The sequence below is a fragment of the Mytilus edulis genome, chromosome 6 (assembly GCF_963676685.1).
Source record: "Mytilus edulis chromosome 6, xbMytEdul2.2, whole genome shotgun sequence".
Taxonomy (NCBI): Eukaryota; Metazoa; Mollusca; class Bivalvia; order Mytilida; family Mytilidae; genus Mytilus; species Mytilus edulis.
The window spans coordinates 87724367-87748689 of NC_092349.1; the positions used below are offsets into that span (position 1 = coordinate 87724367).

Consider the following 24323-nt stretch of genomic DNA (forward strand, 5'->3'; position numbering starts at 1 on the left):
TGTAACTCGGACTTTTTCCTCTCAATCAATTGATGACTTTTGAACAGTGGTACATGTATACTAGCGTTAATTTTATTCATACGCAACACAAGCTGTAACACATAAAAAAGAAATGTGTTCATGCGTCAACGAACTAGTATAACAAAAATAACAAAAAACCGAGCTCCAAGGCTAATTCAAAAAAAGGAGAAGCACATACAAACGGACAAAATCAAACCCTCTCAATCAACGGATCAAGTAATGAGCAAATGACAAAAAGAAGTAAAAAATTAAAACGTCATCATAAACTTTATCAACTGCTACTGATGGGCTATTAGTCCCCGATTGTAACATCAGCCTATCCTTCGCTCATACTTCTTTACTAACATTGTTTCTATGATGTTTTTTTTTCTTATATTCCTTATTGACCAATAAAAACATTGTGAATGTAGATTAGGCTATTCTTTCAGGTCTCAATTGATTATATAATAGTAGCTCCTCATGTATTTAAAAATGTATCAAATTTGGCTTTTGGTATCTATTATCTAAACTGGTCCTCATAAAGGTAAATAAAATATATTTTGGGACGCACCAAAGTCATTCATTTATTGTTAAATAAAAATTGTTAAAACAAAGCAGAATATTGTAAAATATAGTTAACATATCAGAAAAAGCACTGCACACAACACAAAACAAAATTGCGAGTCTACAGTATATACAATGTGACGCAGATAACACAGTGGAGAGCTGTTAGAAACTAAAACACAAGAAAAAATTATAAAAATAAGTTGAAAAGGGTTCCTTTCATTAGATCGATTTAAAGTAGAAAAACACAGACCAGACGTGGGAGGTTATTTATACAACCTTAAAAAACAAAACAGACAAATAACAAAATGAATAACACAAGTTTCAGATAAACTACTCAAGACTACAACAAAAAAACATCAGATTCGGACTTCTCTTGAACTGAATTTTAATGTGCATATTGTTATGCGTTTACTTTTCTACATTGGCTAGAGGTAAGGGGGAGGGTTGAGATCTCATAAACATGTTCAACCCCGCCGCATGTTTGAGCCTGTCCCAAGTCAGGAGCCTCTAGCTGGCTTTTGTTAGTCTTGTATTTTTTTTTTATTTTAGTTTCTTGTGTACAATTTGGAGTTTAGTATGGCGTTTATTATCACTTAACTAGTATATATATTTGTTTAGGGGCCAGCTGAAGGACGCACCAGGGTGCGGGAATTTCTCGCAGCATTGAAAACCGTTTCTGAAACAATAGTATTTCATCACAACAAAGAAAAACACACTATAAAATATCAATTGGAAAGCTTAACTCAATAAATAACCTGTTTATTGCATAAGCGAATGGACGGAACTATGAACTACATCAAATGTTAAGCAACAAATTGTTCATTAACCATAAGCACTAATTTGTATGTGAATGGGTTATTCTAAACCTGTTCATTTGTTTGACTTTCTAGAGTTTAATAATTTGTGTATATGTGGTTGACATTCCAGTGATCGATGTGGCAGTCACAACAGCAATTATTTCATGATATTCTCGCGGTATATCAATGGTGATTCTGGGTCTGGTCGTTGTAGTTGGCATAATTATATCAGTCATTCCTTTTGAAGAGCCTATTGCCACCTGGAACGAACTGATATCTGTTGACGTAAACACCTCTCTCCAGTCTATATAGTTGACGCCATGGTCAAACCTTTTCCCTGCAATGAAAAATATATATAAGCCTATATTCCAACAGTATCAAACAAAATTGTGCAACTTTCTTAGTTTATATTAGTCATAGGTAGCTGCAATTTTTGTTTCATCTTCAATTTACTATATGAACAACAAATTAAGACTATGGTATCATTTAAATAAGGTAGCATACGCTTATCTAACGGATTTTACTCTTTCGACTGATAAGGTACCAGCAATCGTTATTCGTCAGCGATCCTAAATGCACGTAAACATATTTTTCTCCTATGCTTTTTTTTTTTTGGTATGACTGCCAATGAGACAACTCTTAACCGAAGTTGAAATGAAGTGGATGTAAGCTCTTCATCTTTTTTATCGTTTTTTTTATTCTAAAAGATGTTTGCCTCGAGCATCACAGCAGATACATTTTTTTTACATGCTCATCTCGTGCAAGAAAATTGGTACCGTTGATGTCATTTACATATTCATATGCCTTACCTGATAATGATGGTTTAGTATAATCACATCTAACTGATGCGTGTTTGGCCTTGCTAGATATATTTCCAACATTTGTTCCTATGACGTCCACTTTGTATGTCTCCTTGTTTATTGAGTGAAGATTTTTAATTCGAATGTAATTCTTGTTAGGGATTTGAATGTCCGAGACCAGAGTATTGTTGGTTGACACTCGAGGGAAATACGACTTCATCCCTGAAAGATCATTAAAATAATCCCATCGGAAAGCTAGTGTGCTCAGGTCTCCCGTGACATTATTGATTCCAGTGTCAGTTAGAAACTGTATTTTTGAACCAATGTTTTCTGGTGAATTGTAAGAGACCACTAACGGCCCGCTGTGGGTATATCCACATAGTTGAACACCATTGATACAGCGAAGTTGAAGGAATATTCTGCTTCCATGTTGGACTCTAAAATGATTTGACTGAGATACTGATAACGACGATGTAGCTGTCCAACCTATGATATCGCACGATGATTCTGAAAAGCCTGAAATTAAAAAGGAAAAAAAATGTCAGAAATGCAGTACAGTTTAAGCATTATATGAATATGACCAAATTTCATTGTTTTAAACACTGCATTCTCTACCGACAAAAATTATTATCATATTTTATCGTAAAGATGCACTGCTGACTGAGATATAAGTCATACGTTTGTATTATTCAGAAAAAAAGGACGAGAGTATCTTTCAAAACAAGAATACATAAATCCTTTCTGTCATGTAGACAACTCAAAATTAGTAGCTTATTCATATAAATATAAATATTTATTATTTCATTAACGGTCTCTCTTGTAATATAACAGTGAACAGTTAAATTGTCTGGCAATTTACATTATATCAATTAATTACGTACCAATACAATATTCACAAAACTTAACATCACTTTCGTCGTCAATAACTTGCCATCTGGAATGTACACTGGTGGTTGTGTCATTCTGGACATCAGGTACATACAAAAGTGACGACTCTAAACTTTGAATTATTGGAGGAGTATGATCGACAACGAATGGATGCGACGTGAATTCAGATTGTAATCCCGCATGGTTTATAATCACAGCTCGAACATAAACACGTTCACCATGTGTCAGGTTGGCCTCTACAATATCATGCAAACGATGTGATGATGACACTGCTGACTTCATTGCTTGTAGTTCGAAACCCCCGTTGACGCTTCCGATTCCTATGGTGACTTGCTTAATGCCACTGTCTAGATCAATAGCTCGGACACAAACGGACATTCCATTTGATGAAATTTGTTGGGTAATAACGGTATTATTATCCTGTGCTTCTGTATTTATTGCGGAACATCTTGATACACTTATCAACATTGCTGTTGATTGTAAAGCTCCATAAATATCCAAGGAAAAATGTTTTAATGCCGTTTCAAATGAAAAGAAGTTGTACTCTGTTACCAAAGAACCATCTGAATTACGAGCGAAAGGTAGAACCATTGACATATCATCAACTGCCAGTAAAGCTTTAAAGTCAAATGTCACATCTGTTACAGAGACTTTAATCTTATAAACACTGTTTTTATGACACGTTCTTTGTTCTAACCACCTAGCTTTGCCCGTTATGTGTTTTTCATATATTTTCTCAAAATGTGTACAGTCAAATGATTGAGGCGGTGTATTGTCAATCAATAATGGTAATGACATCACAATAGGACTTTCATGGCCAGCCTTGTCAATAGCCTTTACCATGGCTGCAATCGTGTCTCCGTGGTTGAGATTCCCATTGTAAACTATGTGGTCGTGAATATCTATCTTTTTAAAACTAAAGGAATCATTAGCCAATGAACCTTCGCCATTAAAAATAAATCCTACGTAATATGAATCAATGAAAGAATGTTCGTCCGCAAATCCATGCCAGGAAAACTGAACTGGTTGATTAATAGATTGGTAGATAGCGTCCCTGTGGTGTCTAGTATTGTAAACTATTCCAGTAATGGGTGCGATATCATCAATCAGAAACCCATCGGAGCATAGTTCGGTTTGTAGACCAATTTTATTGATTGCTCTAACAGTCGTGAAATATCTAGTTCCAGGTTCAAAAGAAAGGCCTGTCCAGTCTGCTCTTGTCTTGTGACCAACATCATGCATGCGCACTATATCATCCGCTGAGAAAAAACAAATGGTGTTTATAAATTTTATAACCTTTCTAAAAATGATTAATACAAAATAAAATAAACGAAATTAAAGAAAATAATAATAATAATAATAATAATAATAATAATAATAATAATAATAATAATAATAATAATAATAGAAAAAAAAAAATAAAAATCATAATAATAATAAAAAAAATAGTAATAATAATAATAAAAATAATAGTAATAATAATAATAAAAATAATAGTAATAATAATAATAAAAATAATAGTAATAATAATAATAAAATTGAGAATGGAAATGGGGAATGTGTCAAAGAGACAACAACCCTACCAAATAAAAAACAACAGCAGAGGGTCACCAACAGGTCTTCAATGTAGCGAGAAACTCCCGCACCCGGAGGCGTCCCTCAGCCGGCCCGCAAACAAATATACACCAGTTCAGTGACAATGAACGGCATACTAATTTCCAAATTGTACACAAGAAACTAAAATTAAAATAATACAAGACTAACAAAGGCCAGAGGCTCCTGACTTGGGACAGGCGCAAAAATGCGGCGGGGTTAAACATGTTTGTGAGATCTCAACCCTCCCCCTATACCTCTAACCAATGTAGAAAAGTAAACGCATAACAATACGCACATTAAAATTCAGTTCAAGAGAAGTGCGAGTCTGATGTCAGAAGATGTAACCAAAGAAAAATATCTTTATTTAGAGAGTGATAATTTGAATAACATCAATTTTCAAATATCTTTCTCAAAAAAAAAGAAATGAAATATAAACTTACCATACGGAGAAGTTCCAACTGATACCATGAAACTTTCGATTCCACTTTCGTCATCATAAAATACACCATCCCAACAGGATAATACAGAATCTGTTGATAGAATATAATCCGCATCCTCCTCACAGTTTGATATGGAATCGATAACAAAATATCGCTTGTGTATATCCGGTGACATGTGATCGACCAGGACTGGTTCCGATTGGAATATCTTATATAATGTAAACGAGTACCATGCTTTGACGTATGCAACATAGTTCGTTTTATGTTCCAGTTGATGTTTTGGAGACAAACAATGAAGGGCTTTTGTCTCCTTTCCGACATCTCGCCAAGGGTTTTCATTTGCTAAATCAAAAATACCACTACCTGCCTCACTGTCCTGTATACCAAATGTGTATTCAAAACGCCATATTGTTACGTTTAGGTTGTCTGTCCATTCAGACCTTAGGCATGACGAAGATCCGACTATAGATATATCGGTGTTCGGCACAATCATTCGTACCCGTATGGAACTTTTATCATTGTTTTCAAATTTACTTAAACACTTCTGTTGTGAATCGGCTTTACATTTATGTCCAACAACAGCACACGTGCAGTCGTTATTGCAGTATTCCGCGACACAAGAATGTTTCTGTATAACGAGGTTTCCCTTGGTATGATTCCGGTTAAAACTTACTACATCAGTTGTTATTTTGCTCTGAGAACTTAAAATACCAGCATAATTTTCTGCCCAGATAGTAAAAACTAGCTTTTCAGGAAGATTTTTGGTAGTATCGATGTTTATGATTGTATGTTGCATACGTCCCTCGTCTTGATGAGTGGGTTTAACTTTATACGCACCAACGATGTCAATGCCACTGTAATCATAGCCTATTGATATATAATAAGTTTTAATTTTGGACTCTACATCACTAAATCCATACCATGATAGATCAAATCTTATAAAGTTAGAAGCCCCAGGAATCACTTCCCAACTTAAAGGCGGCATAAATCCTCCGATTTGAGGAGGAGAATAATCGAGCATAACTTCCTCGCTATATGCAGTGCTACAAAGTAATGCGGCGTTGCAAGCTGTCACCTTAATAACATAAATGTCTCCTAAACGAAGTTGATTATCTTTAACCAATTTCACAGTAAAGACAATTGCATTTGATATAGCAGTGTCCGACATTGGAATATGGGTGTCTAACATGCTTTGGATCGCAATAGTAGTTCTTACAATAGGACTTCGATCATCTTCAAATCTCCACAAGATTTTGAAAAAAGATGGGTCTGATATTATCTGTCGGAAATCAGAAGTATAAATGTTTAAACTTTCTATATGCGGTTTGGTCAATAATACCGGTGGAGTGTCATCTATTATAAAACTGGGCGAAGATCTTTCTACACAAAGTTTCACTTTATTACAGGCTCTAACAGTCACATACATAGGTAAATCATTTCTAAGTTCGAGTTGACTTTTTACAAAGGCAGACGACAAAGAGACATTCCAGCGGTTCATAATATCGCATAACAATGGTACTGTACCTATGCATACTTCAAAATGGTCGATTCCGGATTGTGGGTCTTCAAATCCAATCCACGTGGCATGCAGTGACGAGCTAGAATGATGGTATTAATTCATTTATCTATTAAAACACATAATAAGAAAAATATTTAACCCAAACAAATGTCTGCAAGTGCCTGTCCCAAGTACGAAGCAAGAAGCAAGTTATTCAGGAGTTGTCGTCAATGTCTGTCATAATAAGTTTAAGTTTAATGTTTTGAACATAAATCAGACCGTCCATTTGTACATTTGTTCTGGTTGATGCCTCATCAAGCTTACTCTATATACGGTATGGATTTAATTTTCTCGGTATTTAAAGCCGTCCGTTGACCTATAGTAATGCATATCTTCATCATTTACATAGTATATAGAAAGATTATTTTCCTATTGGAATTCGTGACATTCCTCATATTTTCATATAAGATGAATTCTTGACCGATGATGAAACATTTCTGTATTTTCATGATGTAACTACATCTTTTTTATGTTTATGTACGTCAAAATATCTATTAAAAAATCATATATGGTATATAATTTAACGTAGAAAAGCGTGTATTTTCACTTGATCTATCGCGCTTTTATCATTATCAAGCTACTGGTTGTCTTCAGGCGTACAAGATGAAAAAGGTCTAGCGATGTTCATATTAACTCAAACAAGACATATCAAGGTTACAAAAAAATGAGGGAATCGCGTGAAATCCAAAAGAAGACAAACTGAATATTCGTCTTTTGCTATGGCTTTGTCAGTCTTTTCATGTCTACTATATGTTTTGTTAAAAAGGAAAATACAAAATGTATCTTGTACTCTGTGATAAAAAATTTATACAGTCGGGCGATTCAAATTTTGTTACAGATCGTATGCAAACCTGCCTCTTTTACGGTTGCTATTCCGTTTGAGTGTCATATTTATTTTGTAATAATGTTAGTAAATATACACTTATTTATAATAATAATTGTCTTTACATCAATACTTACTTATCAGACTCGTATCTTGAATGAATTCCAGGTTCCCCAACAACTACTAAACCTGGTATAGGAGCAGAGTTGTCAATTATTACACCATTAGAGGACCCATGACTACAAAGTCTTGCTCCGTTACAGGCTTTTATTATGCAGTAATATCTCACTCCTTGTACAAAATTTGATGACCACGTCTTCACTGAAAAACAAACGTGTTAATCCTACCCTTGATATTTGTTCCTAACATTCAAAACGAATACATTATAAATTATATGATAAATGTAGCGACATATATATTGTCCAGAATTCCTTGATACCTTAAAAATAAAAAAATAATAATCTGTTCTTACCGTTTCTCAAGCCGACGTTTGTCAATGGTTCTATATCGTCATTCGCAGCTGTTAATCCAAGTCCAACATGATAACTTTCAATTTTTGAATGTGGATCGTGAAATCCTCTCCACTTACAAGATATGCTTGTAGTATTTCTCTGGTAGTCTATATCAATCTACAATATGTTTTATAGTTTTTAAATTACACGGTTTACATATCAATCTACAATATGTTTTATAGTTTTTAAATTACACGGTTTACATATCAAATTATTGTACCTCTACATCATGAAAATAACAAACTACAATAAAACTGAAAGTTAAACTGACTACATGTTTTCCTTTAAATAGTGTAGTGAATAAAGCCCATATCTAAGAAAGACTAGAAGTTATTATTTAGAAGAATATATATGTCAACACTGACGTTCATAAAACCTGAGATTTTAACTGAGTCATTTATAATCAATAAAAGGTATATACCAAATCTAATCAATTTAAAGCTGTCACTACTTTGTAAAATTTGATATGAAATAGAAAAAGAAACAATATAGATTTATAAAATGTTGTAACAACCTTCTTGGATGTTCACTTTAGATTCCCGTTAATAATATGTTCCAACGATTTTATATATCTAACGATTGGTTTTGATAAATTTGATGATGGTTATTTCAGAACAACTAGTGATGTGCAATAAGTTCCGTATTATCCAATTATATTACTCAAAACAGATATAATAATGCATTATTGCAATTAAAAGTGACAATAATACCAAATACAATGTTCTAGATATATTATTGAAACAACTTCTATTACATTAGAATTCTCAGAACGAATATGTTGTTTCCTATCTGTATACTCACAGCATCTGTTTGAACCTGCATGTTCGCAGGAGAAATGTCTATGACGTGGCCTTTCAGTGGGGCTGTACTATCAACTAGGAACGGCGTAGACACAGAAAATGAGTAAAGACCAGCTCCGTTTGTCGCCTAAAAAGAAATCGAAAGTGTTGAACATATGTGCGTGTGAGTGGTGCTTCCCTTTATAATATCTCTTGACAAATTAGTACTTTAGTTAAAGGTTGTCTTGGTGTATAGAAAACGAAAAGTAGGCTAAAAGTTATCAAAGGTACCATGATTATAATTTAATATGCTAGACGCGCGTTTCGTCTACATAAGACTCATCAGTGACGCTCAGATCAAAATAGTTATAAAGCCAAACAAGTACAAAGTTGAAGAGCATTAAGGATACAAAATTCCAAAAAGTTGTGCCAAATACGGCTAATACCGTGACCAAAGACATTTTTCAAGAAAATGTTATCAAAATGTAACTGTTCCCTTTAGTCGATTCATTTGAATCAAAACGTCGTAATCGATTCTTCTAATCTTTTTTTATTATTTGGAAAATCTTCAAAATTTGTTCAATTAAAAATATTGATTGAAAAGAGCAAAAACGCTTTTAATGAATTGAAGAACATTTTGTTTTCCTTTTCTCCAACTCCAAAACAATTTTTAAATGTAATGTACATTGTATTACGAACTAAGACAAGCCCTTTTAATCAAATATGTTTTCTGCAAATGGTTGAATGATTTCTGAATAATCAATACACACGATCAATGTTATTGACTGCGGAATAGAATGTTCCTACTAAAACTTGCACATATCATTCAAATATACACTCAAAATATACATTAAACGAAGGAGAAATCACGTAATATCTATATCTCTTTTACATCAAATACGAATTGTTTTACATACGAACATATCTATATAGGGTGAAAAAGGGGAACATTCAGAATTTAACCAAATTTGCTTTATTTCACAGATTTTAAAGAAATAAACTCAAATAAGAAGTTTTATAAATATTTAATGAAGATTGATAGAATCCTGGACCTTAAATATGATGACTCAGCATAAATTCACAGTTTACAGTATGCATAGTTTACTTAAAGTCCTGGATACAAAATTAAATCATAATATTTGCATATTTGTAAGTTAAATTGTTAAGAAGTGCTTATATTTACTCTTCGCAGTCATTGAAACTCATAGATCCTTCCTGAATATTATTTATGGGGTATTTGTGTCCTTTCAATAACCCAAAAGTAAGCCGCAACACCTAAATCTGCTTTTTTGTCACCACGGCATAATAAATACAAGCTAGAAAAACAAAAATATCTCAAGAAAACTTACAATAGTGTGTTCTATCCTGAATATGTACTAAATATTCCAAATTGCTAGAAACAGCAGAATTATTTAGGAAATTTGAGGCCCCAGGGGCAAGAAACATAGAAAATTGCCTACCCCCTGGGTCATAAAACAAATAATTTAACTTGTAAATGCTATGATTTTATGATTTTAAAGTTCTTGATATAGAAAACAATAACTATGCTGGGAAGTTATGCAAAAATCAAATGTTAGCAGTCATCTCTACAACATTTTAAGTGAATTTATATCTCAGACTGGTATCTGCATACATACAACTATTGCAAATATGGCTTTGTTTGAACACTTCTAGTATATATAGTAGCTAAATTGTGTCAGATATATGGTTAAAGATGATACTGTTGTGACAAGAATTCTAAATTGACCATTTGAGGCAGAAAATGTGTTCTTTAATTGACAAATAGGCATACAGTAAGATGTGGACTGGAGATAGAGGCTGGATTGGATACTTTATATAATCTTGAATGTTGTAATGATTGACTGCTAAACATTACATTTATGATATTCTGATATGCTTTCAATATGTTATCAAAACAGTTTTTAACAGGTTCTAGGCATTTTTTATCAGAAAATATGCAAATAAGGTAAGCTGGTAATAATTAAAGTCTTGTTTTCAAATTCTTTAAAACATTGAAACAGGGGAGGGGGTATAAAATGTATAGTAAAGAAAAACTTAGAGTATACACAGTGATTTCTTTAAGACTTTAATTCTGATAAATGAGTATTAATGTGAGAAAAACTGATTTTAGAGAGTTTTCTATTTGAATAAATGTCTGTATAGGTTGCACTTTGTAAATACAGCAGTTTCTCAAAACACGCCTCTTTTGGGGAGTAATTGAATATTCATAGAAAATTCATTTTGTTTACATACTGGTTCCCAGTTAGCTCTCTGTGTTCCATATCGCAGAGACAGAACTTACCAGTTACCAGTAAATAAACACGTGCATATTGTTTACATTGAAATCTGTGGTAACCTTTCATTCGAGGTAGGGGTAGTCAAGAAAATTAGTGTAAGTTTAAACTCTGAGAAGTTCAGGGCATATAAACGTTGAAAATATGCCGCACAGCCCTATATTTTGACCTTTGAAAAAAATTGTGGTGCATATGAACTTTCAATTCTAGGATAAGATTTTTTTCAAAACTTCATAGTAAAAGTGGTACAGTTTTAGCCGTAAAAGGAGTTCCTATGGGAAATTGCATTGTCAATATTTACAGAAATGCAAGCTATACGCACACTAAACATGTGCGTTTATTAACAATAGTTTCAACATTGATTATTATTAATATGATGTTTATCTATTTGAATTTACACTATTAATATTCACTCACATAATTATCACTTATGTCAAAATAGTACAGAATGTTAAAATATAAATTATTTTACGTAATACTGTACTTTCTACCCATTCATCAAGTAATATACCTTTACGATAGCATAATACTGATGTCCATCAATCACTCGACTGTTCCCATTTATTTCTGCAAATGTTTCAGCTTTGTGGAATGGAACGATATCTGCAGAGTTGTTTGTAGAACCTATTCCAATTTCAAACTGAACTATGCCACTCTCCTTGTCCTCAATTCCAAACCAGTGGACCGAAATTTGATGACTTTTTACGATATAACTAAGTTCGCCTTCAACTTGTGTAGTGCCAGTTGAAGGTGGAGTGTTGTCGTAAATTACGCCCTCTGAATGTCTTTCAACAGATCGATTCAAATGATCAAAAGCTAAAAATATTTAAATAATTCAGAAATCAAAATGTCTTTGATAACGGAACTATTTTCTCCTGATTTATTATTGACCTCTTTGGATGCTGTGTATTTCAGACACCTTCTTAAGTTCTTTATGATAAAAATAAATCCAGAAAAGGGATTTAGACACACCCAAATATAAAGTGTTTGTAAAGCTAAAAATGTTATGTTTATATTGTAAATCCAAAAATATAACCAACCTTAATTTAGCTACAGCAATCTACAGCACATAGTTTTTATCACTATCATGCGTGCTTCGTACATGTAAATATTCGCTCAATATTGAGTGTAGTGTTACAAAGTATCGAACGGTTCGGATATAATCTCTTGTCGGAGCGATCAAATGAAACATACAAAATAATATGGGAAATTTGAAAGTAAAAACTGCAGTACCTTCCACTAGTTTTGTAAATGTTATGATATCAATATCAAATAGGCGACCATTTTGATATAAGGCAATCATTTGACTTTGCTTATAGATATAATGCCGTATAATTATTAGACCCAAATGACTTTACAAACTTCTGGTCGCAAGCGTACGAAAGACAGGTGTTATGAACATGTTAAACATGTAAATTATTCTTGAAATTAAATAATCGTTCTTTAAATGTAAGAAATTTCCTCATTCATAGATGCAAGAAACCGACATTGCATTTCAATATACTAGAAGCATTATTGCTTTTTTCTAAAGCAACTTATTTAAGAAATGTTGCAAACCATTTGAGCCATAACAAAATGATGTACTGAAGAAGCTCTGTGTTATGCTCTCCATTGAACAATTTTAACTTCAAGCCTTTAATTTGGATAATTTTGTTATGTTTCAATGAATGAACACCACTTAAAAATCAAAGAAGATAGTACTGAAGTCTGATAGCCTGGTTATATATAATATTTGGTTCTTGTCCATTTCACTACTAGTTTGCAGCAATATAATTGATTGATTGCATTAAGCTATAATTACTTTAAGACATGTTTCATGTTTATGGTGTAATTCTTACCTCGTACAGAAGCATAATATACTTGTCCTGATTGTAAATGCAAGTCTGTTACTACAACAAGGTCGGTAAGACCAGCTGTTGTAAAAGGTTGAACATCATGTCCACCAATACTAGTACCTGCATGTGCATAAATAAAGATATGATTTATAATAGTTATAAGGAGTTGGAGGACCACAATGATGTAAATAATTATGTTTATTATAATTGTATAGTTTATTAACATAAAACAGAGCGGAATGTACCATGTGAAATGGAAATTCAAAACCTTTAAGTCGAAGAGATGGTCAAATTATAAAAAATGATCAAAAGACAAAGAATTCATCATAACACTTCTTAGAAAGCCTATATTAAAGCAACGCCAACAATAACTAATGATTCTCTTGGTACTGGTCACGTGTTACACATGTCATGTGTACAATAAGTTGGTTCTGGTCCCATGTTACACATATCATGTGTACAATAAGTTAGAATAAGTGAGTTAGTTATATCTTTGAATTCAGTTTAACTTGTTTTGTACTTATTTTGTTCAACTATTGTCAAATCACGTCCTCCGATAAAAAATATACGCGATAATCACACTATATCGTTCTTACCTATGGCATATTGGTAATATGCAATCGAATTTGGATATCCGAGATCTACTTCTTTTGAATTCCCACTAAACCCTGACCACTGAATATTCATTGATGAACCTTCAATTACATAACCATTTCTTGACGGTATAGAAACTTTCCCACCATTTGGTATGTCATCATCAACTAGGAATCCATCGCTACAACCTTGAAACGAATCTGTTAAAGCGCATATATACAGTATTCCATTTTCCTTTAAAAATGGGTTATCAAAATTTACGAAACCAGTTGTTGTATTTGTTGAAAACAAGCACGACGAATCATGTGAGCAATCAATAGACGGAATTTGGCTATTCTTCATAAGAAACCATCGGATAGAAAATTCGAATACTCCAAGAATGAAGCCTGCTATTTTTACATTTCGTTCGGCAAAATCTAATTCATTGTCGTGAAGAACTGTCAAATGTTTTCCAATGTTAGAACTATGTTTTAATTCTGATATGCGCATTATAGCAGGATTATTCAGATTTAGATCGTAAACTATCTTTTTATCATAGATGTTAGGATCGTCTATCACAATAGATCTACTGCAACCTCGTTTGATATCGCCTGATGGAGAGAATGCTTCTATACAAACATATATTTCATGGTGAAGATAAACTGGTATATTAAGGCAGGCAGAGTCCTGTAATATATGGACAGATAAAGATATTTTTTTGGCAGACAATTTAATGTCAAACATTTTTAAAAAAACTAGAGGCTCTAAAGAGCCTGTGTCGCTCGACTTGGTCTATGTGAATACTAAACAAAGGACACAGATGGATTCAAGACAAAATTGTGGTTTGGTGATGGTGATGTGTTTGTAGATCTTACTTTACTGAACATTCTTGCTGCTTACAATTATCTCTATCTATAATGAACTTGACCCAGTAGTTACAGTGGAAATGTTAGTAAAATTTTACAAATTTTGTTAAAATTGTTAAAAAAAAAATGACTTTATAATGGGCAATAACTCCTTAGGGGTCAATTGACCATTTTGGTCATGTTGACTTCTTTTTAGGTCTTACTTTGCTGTACATTATTGCTGTTTACAGTTTATCTCTATCTATAAAAATATTCAAGATAATAACCAAAAACAGCAAAATTTCCTTAAAATTACCAATTCAGGGGCAGCAACCCAACAACAGGTTGTCTGATTCATTTGAAAATTTCAGGGCAGATAGATCTTGACCTGATAAATTTGTTTACCCATGTCAGATTTGCTCTAAATGCTTTGGTTTTTGAGTTATAAGCCAAAAACAGCATTTTACCCCTATGTTCTATTTTTAGGCGTGGCGGCCATCTTTGTTAGTTGGCCGGGTCACGGGACACATTTTTTAAACTAGATACTTCAATGATGATTGTGGCCAAGTCTGGATTAATTTGGCCCAGTAGTTTCAAAGGAGAAGATTTTTGTAAAAGATTACTGAGATTTACGAAAAATGGTTAAAAATTGACTATAAAGGGCAATAACTCCTAAATTGGTCAACTGACCATTTTTGTCATGTTGACTTCTTTTTAGGTCTTACTTTGCTGTACATTATTGCTGTTTACAGTTTATCTCTATCTATAATAATATTCAAGATAATAACAAAAAACAGAAAAATTTCCTTAAAATTACCAATTCAGGGGCAGCAACCCAGCAACAGGTTGTCCGATTCATCTGAAAATTTCAGGAAAGATAGATTTTGACCTAAAAAACAATTTTACACCGTCATATTTGCTCTTAATGCTTTGGTTTTTGAGTTATAAGACAAAAACTGCATTGAACCCCCATGTTCTATTTTTAGCCATGGCGGCCATCTTGGTTGGTTGACAGGGTCACCGGACACATTTTTAAAACTGGATACCCCAATGATAATTGTGGCCATGTTTGGTTTAATTTGGCCCAGTAGTTACAGAGGGGAAGATTTTTCTAAAAGATGACTAAGATTTACGAAAAATGGTTAAAAATTGACTATAAAGGGCCATAACTCCTAGAGGGGTGAATTGACCATTTCGGTGATGTTGACTTATTTGTAAATCTTACTTTGCTGAACATTATTGCTGTTTACAGTTTATCTTTATCTATAATAATATTCAAGATAATAACCAAAAACAGCAAAATTTCCTTAAAATTACATATTCAGGGGGAGCAACCCAACAACGGGTTGTCTGATTCATCTGAAAATTTCAGGGCAGATAGATCTTCACCTGATAAACAATATTACCCCTGTCAGATTTGCTCTAAATGCTTTGGTTTTTGAGTTATAAGCCAAAAACTGCATTTTACCCCTATGTTCTATTTTTAGCAATGGCGGCCATCTTGGTTGGTAGGCGGGGTCACGCCACACATTTTTTAAACTAGATACCCAAATGATGATTGTGGCCAAGTTTGGTTTAATTTGGCCCAGCAGTTTCAGAGGAGAAGATTTTTGTAAAAGTTAACGACGACGGACGACGGACGACGACGGACGACGACGATGCCGGACGCCGGACGCAAAGTGATGGGAAAAGCTCACTTGGCCCTTCGGGCCAGGTGAGCTAATAAAGCATTATTTTGCATGCAATTGAAAGTTATCGCTGACGTTGAACCTAAATAGTTAAGGTAAAAGATATAATAATATGGCCAAAAAAAGTTCACACGGCCATCGATATAAAAACTTATTGGTCTCAATAAGTAACGTATCTTAAATTGATAACATGTTAATGGTCTAATTCTTGACTAAGTCATAAAAGGTTGATAAAAGAACAACTGCTGCTACGACCTACATAACCTGTACTAAGATGTTTCTTTGCTTATCGATGACAATAAGTATAAATGTAGCCACATACATTTCTAGTAGATATTCCTTAGTTTTGACTATTAGAACCTTATATTGCGACAACAACTATGTGCCACAGAATGATTCTTTCGGGTAACCGTTTTTAAAATTCATATATCACAGAACATCTTACCGTAAAATGTGTTTTATTTGTAAAATCTTCTTTTTCTATGACGGACTCCCAGTCTGTTAGCATTTTATTGCTTTTATCTTTAAATAATGACCATCGGTAACCAACTGTAAAAGTGTCTTTGTACAATACGGTGCAGGGTGATTTCCACCATTTTACAGTTGTATTAATACAATGATCAGCAGCTTGAAGCGAGGCCTGAATTTCCAAGTCTAGGGATTTTACTCTTTCAACTATAATTTCATTAGAAATCGAAGGTAAAAGACAATTAAATCCGAAACACGGTTTAACAAACACCTTATAAGCTCCTTCCCTTAAATTACCAAGAAAATATTTAAATCTCTCTGTTCCAACCGATTCATACAATACCTTGTTTTCACAAGTAGTATTGTCCGACATTTTGCATATTCCTATCTCATAATTTGATAAATATTGTACGTATTGTTCATCAATTGACCAGTACACAGGTAATAATGATGTAGAAGATTGTATTCCCATACCCGGATCGCACTGATGGAGATGTAATGTGATGTAGGACGAGAGATTCGAATGGTTACTTTGTACATCGATGAAAACGCTGGAGACGGAAACTACTGGCATGAATGTTACAATCATTTGATCGGAGTGTTTCCTCTGATATTTAATAAGAAAATTCGTATTTGTAATTGCAAATGAGGCAAAATCTGCTATCAACGAATAAGTGACACCATATTGAAGAGATTGAACAAGTGTAAGTTCTGACTCCTTTGACGAAATATTCCAGCTTCTCAGTTCGTTTTCTTTGCGACAACGAATGCCATGAGAAATTGTCATAGAGGAGGTCACAGTGGAACTGTTTAATATCACAAACCCATCGGACGATACTCTGTATATTTCATGATTTTTATAAGATGCCCTAATAGTCACATAATATTGTTTCTCTGTTTTAAGTTTGCCTATAGATTCGCATATTATTTCTTCATTGGTTGCGTTAAACACGTGAAAAGTTATTGAATCATCTGATTTGTTAACAGTATCGACTCCTACATCAAATTGTATCTCCTCATTTGTAAAACCTTTCATTATAAAACAGTAAACGTTAGCGTCATATATAACATCAACATCTTGGTAGGGTCGTTTGCTTCCAGGATAAACATCTAAAACTATTCCGTATCTAGGTGGAACTATATTTGGTAGTTTGAAAGAAGGCGTATTTATACTGCAATAATGTCCAGCGTAGTTGTACACGTGCATTTGAATATGGAAGGCTAAGCTTTTCTTTGAATCATACATTTGTAATTTGTTCACAGGGTATTTAATGCATTGGTGATGTATATCACACTGACCACCGTGTGATTTGATATTCCACTCTAGAAAAGGTGTTATGTACGTATTGGCTATGCCTGCAATGATAGTATAAAAGTTATGCATTTAAATAATATAATCATTTCTGACTTTAAGATTTTGAAAACACACTAAAGCACTGTTGCAACTGTTTTTTTTTTTTTAAATGTTTTAATTTATTTGACAATCAACTAACTATTTGTCAGAGTCTTCAGCATGAAAACTTTTGACAACATTTGGTGTCCAGTGTTTTGATGTAAGAACTATGTATACTGATAAGGAATACACACTGAAATGCGGTTTATTAAAACAATCTTTTAAGTATGAAGAGCATTCGATATGCTATATTACCACCTTTGCATTCTCAGTGTTTTTATTATACTGCAAGCTGCAAAACATAATAAAAACCCGGTTTTCAAGGTTTTTATACTGGTAAATTTTACTTTTGAGTAAACAACAGAGTTGTGTTAAATGTGTTTAATAAGTCGCACATTCTTTCAACTTTTGATTTTCGTCGTCTCCGTCGTCCCTCGTCGTCGACACTACTGTTGTAAATATAGGTTGTTTTTTTTAATTAAAATGTTTGGCACGCAAGTAATTTTAATATATAAGTCTGAATACCTTTGTTTTGTAGATCGATAATGTCCAATGATGATGTTTTTGAAACTTTATTTTAAAAATTATTGCCGATCCTTCAACGTTCCACCCTCGCTCTTTTATTAAAACGATATATTATGCACTCGTTCTATTTGAACAGTCAAAATGCGTTGACTGTATATTTCTATGACATATAGTCACTGACCCGATATCACTTTTCTTCATGAATATTTAAATAGAAGTTGCCGAAACTACATTTAATTACTCATACGACCTCTTCAACCTGTTCTTGTTTCAAATGTATACAACGACTCAAACTTGTTTCTTTTACAATTTTTGGGAAAATATTTTCACTTGTTATTATTTTAAGTTGAAATCTATAAATCATTATGTTTTATGCTTATTGTTGATATTATAGTCATACTAAAGCCAATTTGTTCGTCATCAATTGCTGGTTGCAACAGGTAATGTATATTTCATAGTGTTGTATATTTCTCCATCTGAGGCCTTTATAAAGGGGGACTTTACATATAAGGATTCGGCCCGAAACGGGGAAAAAGCTCGGCAGGGCCTCGGATGTCCCCGTTTCTAGACCTCATCTAATATCGTTGATACTTCAAGTCGATGCACTATTATTGTCTATATAATGTTTATGTGTGTTTGTTTGATGTCATGCGATACTTTTGACCTCTATGATTAACCTATTTGACACATTACTTATTTTATGTTCAGTGTTTGCTTGTTATCAAGGATTTCCCGCTTTTCTAACTTACCAACACGAAACATTACTGATCCTATTTCTTCTGTTTGTTCAGTGTCATAAAAGCTTCCCTTGTCCCACTTAGCAATCACATAACCATTATCAATAACGGGCTTTGGAATATCCTGACAGACTGGTGGTGTTTCATCGGCTAATATTGGTCCGAACCAAATCTTCTGGTCTAGACCTGCTCTGTTTTGCACTTTTATGAATATGTATATTTGTTTCTCTCCTATAAGACCTGGGTGGTGCTGGACGTAGCTTGTTAGATGATGCGTTTTAGTGTAACCAAATACAGTTGGACTATCAATTTCGGATATATCCCTGCCAAACCCTACAAAGGCATTGACAATCTGACTATGATCTTCACGGACGTCCCACGAGATATGAAAGAGATCTGTTGGCGTGTAGATATAGTTTAGTTTATAATGTTTAAGAATGCGACACAAAAATGATGATACGGCATTGCTCTCATTCATAGTTTCTAATGTAGTTGCATTTGGCAGTATAGTAAAAATGTCGTCGTTGCTCTTGTTTGTACATACGTTACTACATTCATCCCCAAATAGTTTAACTTTTGACAGATTCTCCTTCATAAGCCAAGGAACGCCGTTGAGGCAACCGATTGATTCCACAGTCTGAGCATGTTTAATGCTAACGTTGACTATTTCAGGAACACTTGTATCGAATGTTATTCCGTCAGAACAAGCACTCTTTGAAGGGCTCATTGCATTATTTAAAGCTATAACAGTCACATAGTATTTACCCTGGTCATCTGGAAAGACTAATTTTGTAGATTTATGAGTAGTTTCTAGTACAATAGAACCGTTAATATTACCGATAATCATGTCTTGCAAATGTGTAATGCAGTCTCTACCGATGGCTACTCTATAAAACTTGATACCACTTTCGTGGTCAATAAAACCATGCCAGTGTACAGTGAATTCATCTTTACTTGTATAGTCTATATCGGGACTGCCTACTGGACCTTCCAAAACCACGCCTACTTCCGGAGGAGACTCATCAACTAGTATGTCAATATGGTCGTAGGCGACAAGAAAGGCCTTGTTTGTTGCTGTAATGGTGAAGAAATATCTCCTGTTATGGTTTCCGTTATGTTTGTTACATGTTTTCAGCTTCTTTAGTTCTGCAACATACGTTGTTGTTGTACACTCACCAATCATCGGACAGTAACATGACGTTGTACGGTTGCATGAAATCTAATGGAAAAAAAAAGAAATTTTAGACCGGGTTATACTGGTACATCTAAATAAGAAGTAAATATTACTTTATACCATGTTACTGTGAAAGTATGGTGTTCAATATTTATAAAATGTTCTTGTCATGGCAAGATCTATCATGTCTAATATCTATCTAGAAATAAAACTGTATTCAATTTCTAACTTGACTTATTAGATCCTGATTTACTGAAAATATTACTCTACGGATGCTTTATATCGCGTTTAGTCATTTTAAATACATTCAAAGCATTTAACAAACCTCTTTAACGTATGTTGGTAAAATCTATCGAAATTTCGGCGTACAACATTTTAGACTTGGTATTGTTTATGAGTTTATAAACATTTTAAAATTTCTTAAGTATTCTTTATTTCTATTTTATAACCATGATGGTATCTAGTTTAATTCGAGTGCTTACCGAATTGTTAGTTTTTTCCACAGCTATTGGTTTTTCTATCAAAACTGTGTTGTTTTCGTAGATACCAAACGCCCATTTGATTTCCCTTATTCCACTATGTAAATCGAATGCCTTAAACTCTAAATAAATGGTAGACAAGTCTGAACTATGATGGACATACAGCTGTTTCTTTCCGTATCGAATTAACCATATATCAGCTATTTCCGGTACAGATCGGTCGATATGAACTTGTATACTATCATTGAGTGTATGGTTCATTATGTCTCCTGCCTGGAGATGGAATACAAAGGTGTCACCATCATTCATACTAGTGTTCAGGCATAATGACTGTGAAGTAAACTTCGCCACTTTTCCAGAAACTACACTTTTTTCGTTGCGGAGTAACGCATAATAAAACTTTATCAAACCGTTGACATTTTCCGTACCTTTCAAAGGTAAAAGTCCAGATATTTGATCATATACACCTTTTATTGATTTTTCACTCTCAATTGGACGAAGTGGGTTGTTAGTTTTGTATCTGTTGTTTAAAAATCTATTTTTCCATGAAAAACACATACTACCGTGATGTACTTGCCATGAAAAGTTTGTTTTGTTTGAAGCTGAAACGACTCTGAAAGGTATACGATCATTCTTCACTACGGATGAGGAATTGTCGTACAAAACAAATCGCCTTGCTTGTCTCACATTGTTCGCTTTGTCTTTCACCTCCAATAAAATAGCATATAGCATTGGATTTTTCTCTGGTAATTGTATTTCTACCTCTGTTATATCTTTTGAACAGTTTTCCTCTGCAACTTTATGTATACTCCTCATTAATGTTCCAGTCGTTGCTTCTATAACTTCGTGTACACTAATTCCATAAGAATCTATCCCAGAAACAAGCGACGAGTTTCCAAGAGAAGGATATGGATCAGACCAACCACTAAAAGACACTTTTATGTGACTCGAAGTGGTTAACCTTTTTGAAAGTTCAACTGGTTCATTTGGACATATTCCATTTTCACGACAAAATACAGGTGGTTCTATGTCGTAAATATAACATAACTGGCGATGATTTTCAGTTTTCGAGTATGGTATTGTTCTAGGAACATGTGTTTTTAGGTTCTTTGACACAAGATATCCTCCGGCCTTCACACGGAATGTTAGACAGAAACTGAAACAAACACATTTAGATTTTACTCCTGTGTAAGAGTGAGATTATACAATCCAGTTAACATGCGATCCGTACCAGTCGATCAATAACAAAGGTTAATGAACAAGAATATAAGAATTTATAATAAAGAAATTTGACAAGCAAAACTTTGAACAAGCTTAGAAGCACCAACGGTGGTGTTTTAAATATTCACACAACGCGAAATACAAATTATGATGTTTTCATCTGCATTGTTTTATATTGCCCGACTTTTAATGTGCTGATTTATATATTTCACAGCATTACCTATTATACGTGACTTCTAAATAGTTAAGCATAATATTTCGGTAACACTTGATCAAATTGTTATTCAATAGTTTAATTTTATGTAATTCTGATTAAATATACAAATAAAAATTATATTAGTTAGAAGTTAGAAAAGCTTTACAATACGGTTGTGTAAATGAAATTGTTCTCTTTTTTTTGTGTTTGAAGGTGTAATAAAGACATTCGAAAATACTTTGATATTACATATATAAGAGGCATGATCATTATTTGACATCTTTTCAGTTTTAGTTTTCAAGAAACACAATATCACTTAAATTGTTTAAGGTGTTTGATTACATGATGCATGATGCTCTTTTTTTATCATTTTTTGTTTGTTGTTGTTTGATGATATTGTGAATTAACAGTTTGTGTACCTTTCTCCATTTGTTAAATTATTGCTGACTGAAATTTTAGTTTTGTTGGCATAATTTGGATGTGGATTTTCCGACAAACTGTCCTGTTTTATAGGAGTTGTATTAACTGTTCTTCGTACCCCTAAAACAAACACATTGATTAAATATTGTCATCAGATAAATGAAGTCGCTAATACTTGAGGAATTCAAAGAAATGCCATATCATTTATAGTTATTTTTGAAATATTTCCTCTTTTACTAGTATGTATATGCTTTTATTAAATGACTATTTCTAGTCATTGTAAATAGTTATCAAAGGTACCAGGATTATAATTTAGTTCGCCAGACGCGCGTTTCGTCTACATAAGACTCATCACTGACGCTTAAATCAAAATATTTATAAAGCCAAACATGTACAAAGTTGAAGAGCAATGCGGATCCAAAATTCCAAAAAGTTGTGCCAAATACGGCCAAGGTAACCTATGCCTGGGATAAGAAAATCCTTAGTTTTTCGAAAATTCAAAGTTTTGTAAACAGGAAATTTATAAAAATGACCACATTATTGATATTCATGTCAACACAGAAGTGTTGACTACAATAGTTTATCAAGATGAATGATTTTGGGCAAAACAAAAAGTTTTTAAATTTGGATTGGTCATGAAATTCAGCCATTATCAACTAGATGCAATAATTATCCCTCAATCATTTTAAAAGAATATCACAAAGTGCATCGGTAAAAAATGAGACACTCGTGGTGATAACCTGGTCGATATGTAAATGAAATGCATAAATCTCCATGTAAAAAGTTAAATCACAATAAGAATGAACTTCGGGATAAATTTAAAACTGAAAGTCCCAAATCTAATGGCAAAATCAACAGCTCAAACATATCAAACAAATGGACAACAACCGTCATATTCCTGACTTATAAAGGCATTTTAAAATTTACAAAATTCTGGATCGAACCTGACCAGACAGGTAGCCAAATCTCCTTCTGTATGAAATTCCATTATATTGAAAACAAAACAGACAGACATAATAGATAAAAATATCAAAAACAGTGGTGCATCAGTCAACATTGCGTTACAATCATAATCACTATACAAACATAAATATATACATTTGCCTCAAGGAAGCACAAAAATGCATATAATATGTGTACGCTAATATAAAATAACAATCATGATTACACTATTAACATTATTCATTTTAAACTTTTCTGTTGCTACCTTTTACAGTTACTTTTTCTAGGATTACATCCACATCTGTTATTCCGAACAATTGTCGTAGAACAAACTTTGGTGGTTTAAATGCACTGTCAATGTTTACAACAAACATGAAATTTAGATCTAAAATAAATTGCCGGACTTGATATTTGCCAAACATGTCATTCTGTTCTGAACACTTCGAAGATCCCATATTTGAAATAGTTTGTGCTCCATTAGCAGCAATTGCTGTTGTTTGGCAACTCTCAAGTGATGGCTTCATAGATGCTGTAAAATATTCAATTATACATCAGTTATGCTATACCGTCTGCTGGATTTATCCATGTTGATTGAATAGAATTGAATGGATAAAGCAATGTAATTATTGAACAATATATATCAAAATTACAAACCGATTGTTCTCTGAAGAATTGAAGGTCTTTACAACCAAAAACCATGCATTTTAATATAAAAGTAGGAAAATTAAGTTTAAAACATCATTACAATCGTCAAATGATAGCTTAGTGTACGC

General features: G+C 33.3%; 1 protein-coding gene across 1 annotated transcript in view; it reads right to left on the reverse strand.

Moving 5' to 3' along the window:
* Positions 1-1285: 1285 nt before the first annotated feature.
* The window catches only part of LOC139526725 (uncharacterized), a 30709-nt gene continuing 7671 nt past the window's right edge, over positions 1286-24323 (reverse strand). The window contains exons 3-17 of the mRNA XM_071321889.1: positions 23816-24079; positions 22608-22728; positions 20775-21927; positions 19131-20337; positions 16441-17819; positions 13486-14149; positions 12893-13009; positions 11566-11870; positions 8783-8908; positions 7942-8098; positions 7607-7790; positions 5089-6686; positions 3046-4311; positions 2174-2680; positions 1286-1701 (exon numbers count right to left, since the gene is read on the reverse strand). Coding sequence (XP_071177990.1) covers positions 1454-1701; positions 2174-2680; positions 3046-4311; positions 5089-6686; positions 7607-7790; positions 7942-8098; positions 8783-8908; positions 11566-11870; positions 12893-13009; positions 13486-14149; positions 16441-17819; positions 19131-20337; positions 20775-21927; positions 22608-22728; positions 23816-24079 — 9296 coding nt within the window. The 3' untranslated portion in view covers positions 1286-1453. The remainder of the gene's footprint in view (positions 1702-2173; positions 2681-3045; positions 4312-5088; positions 6687-7606; positions 7791-7941; positions 8099-8782; positions 8909-11565; positions 11871-12892; positions 13010-13485; positions 14150-16440; positions 17820-19130; positions 20338-20774; positions 21928-22607; positions 22729-23815; positions 24080-24323) is intronic.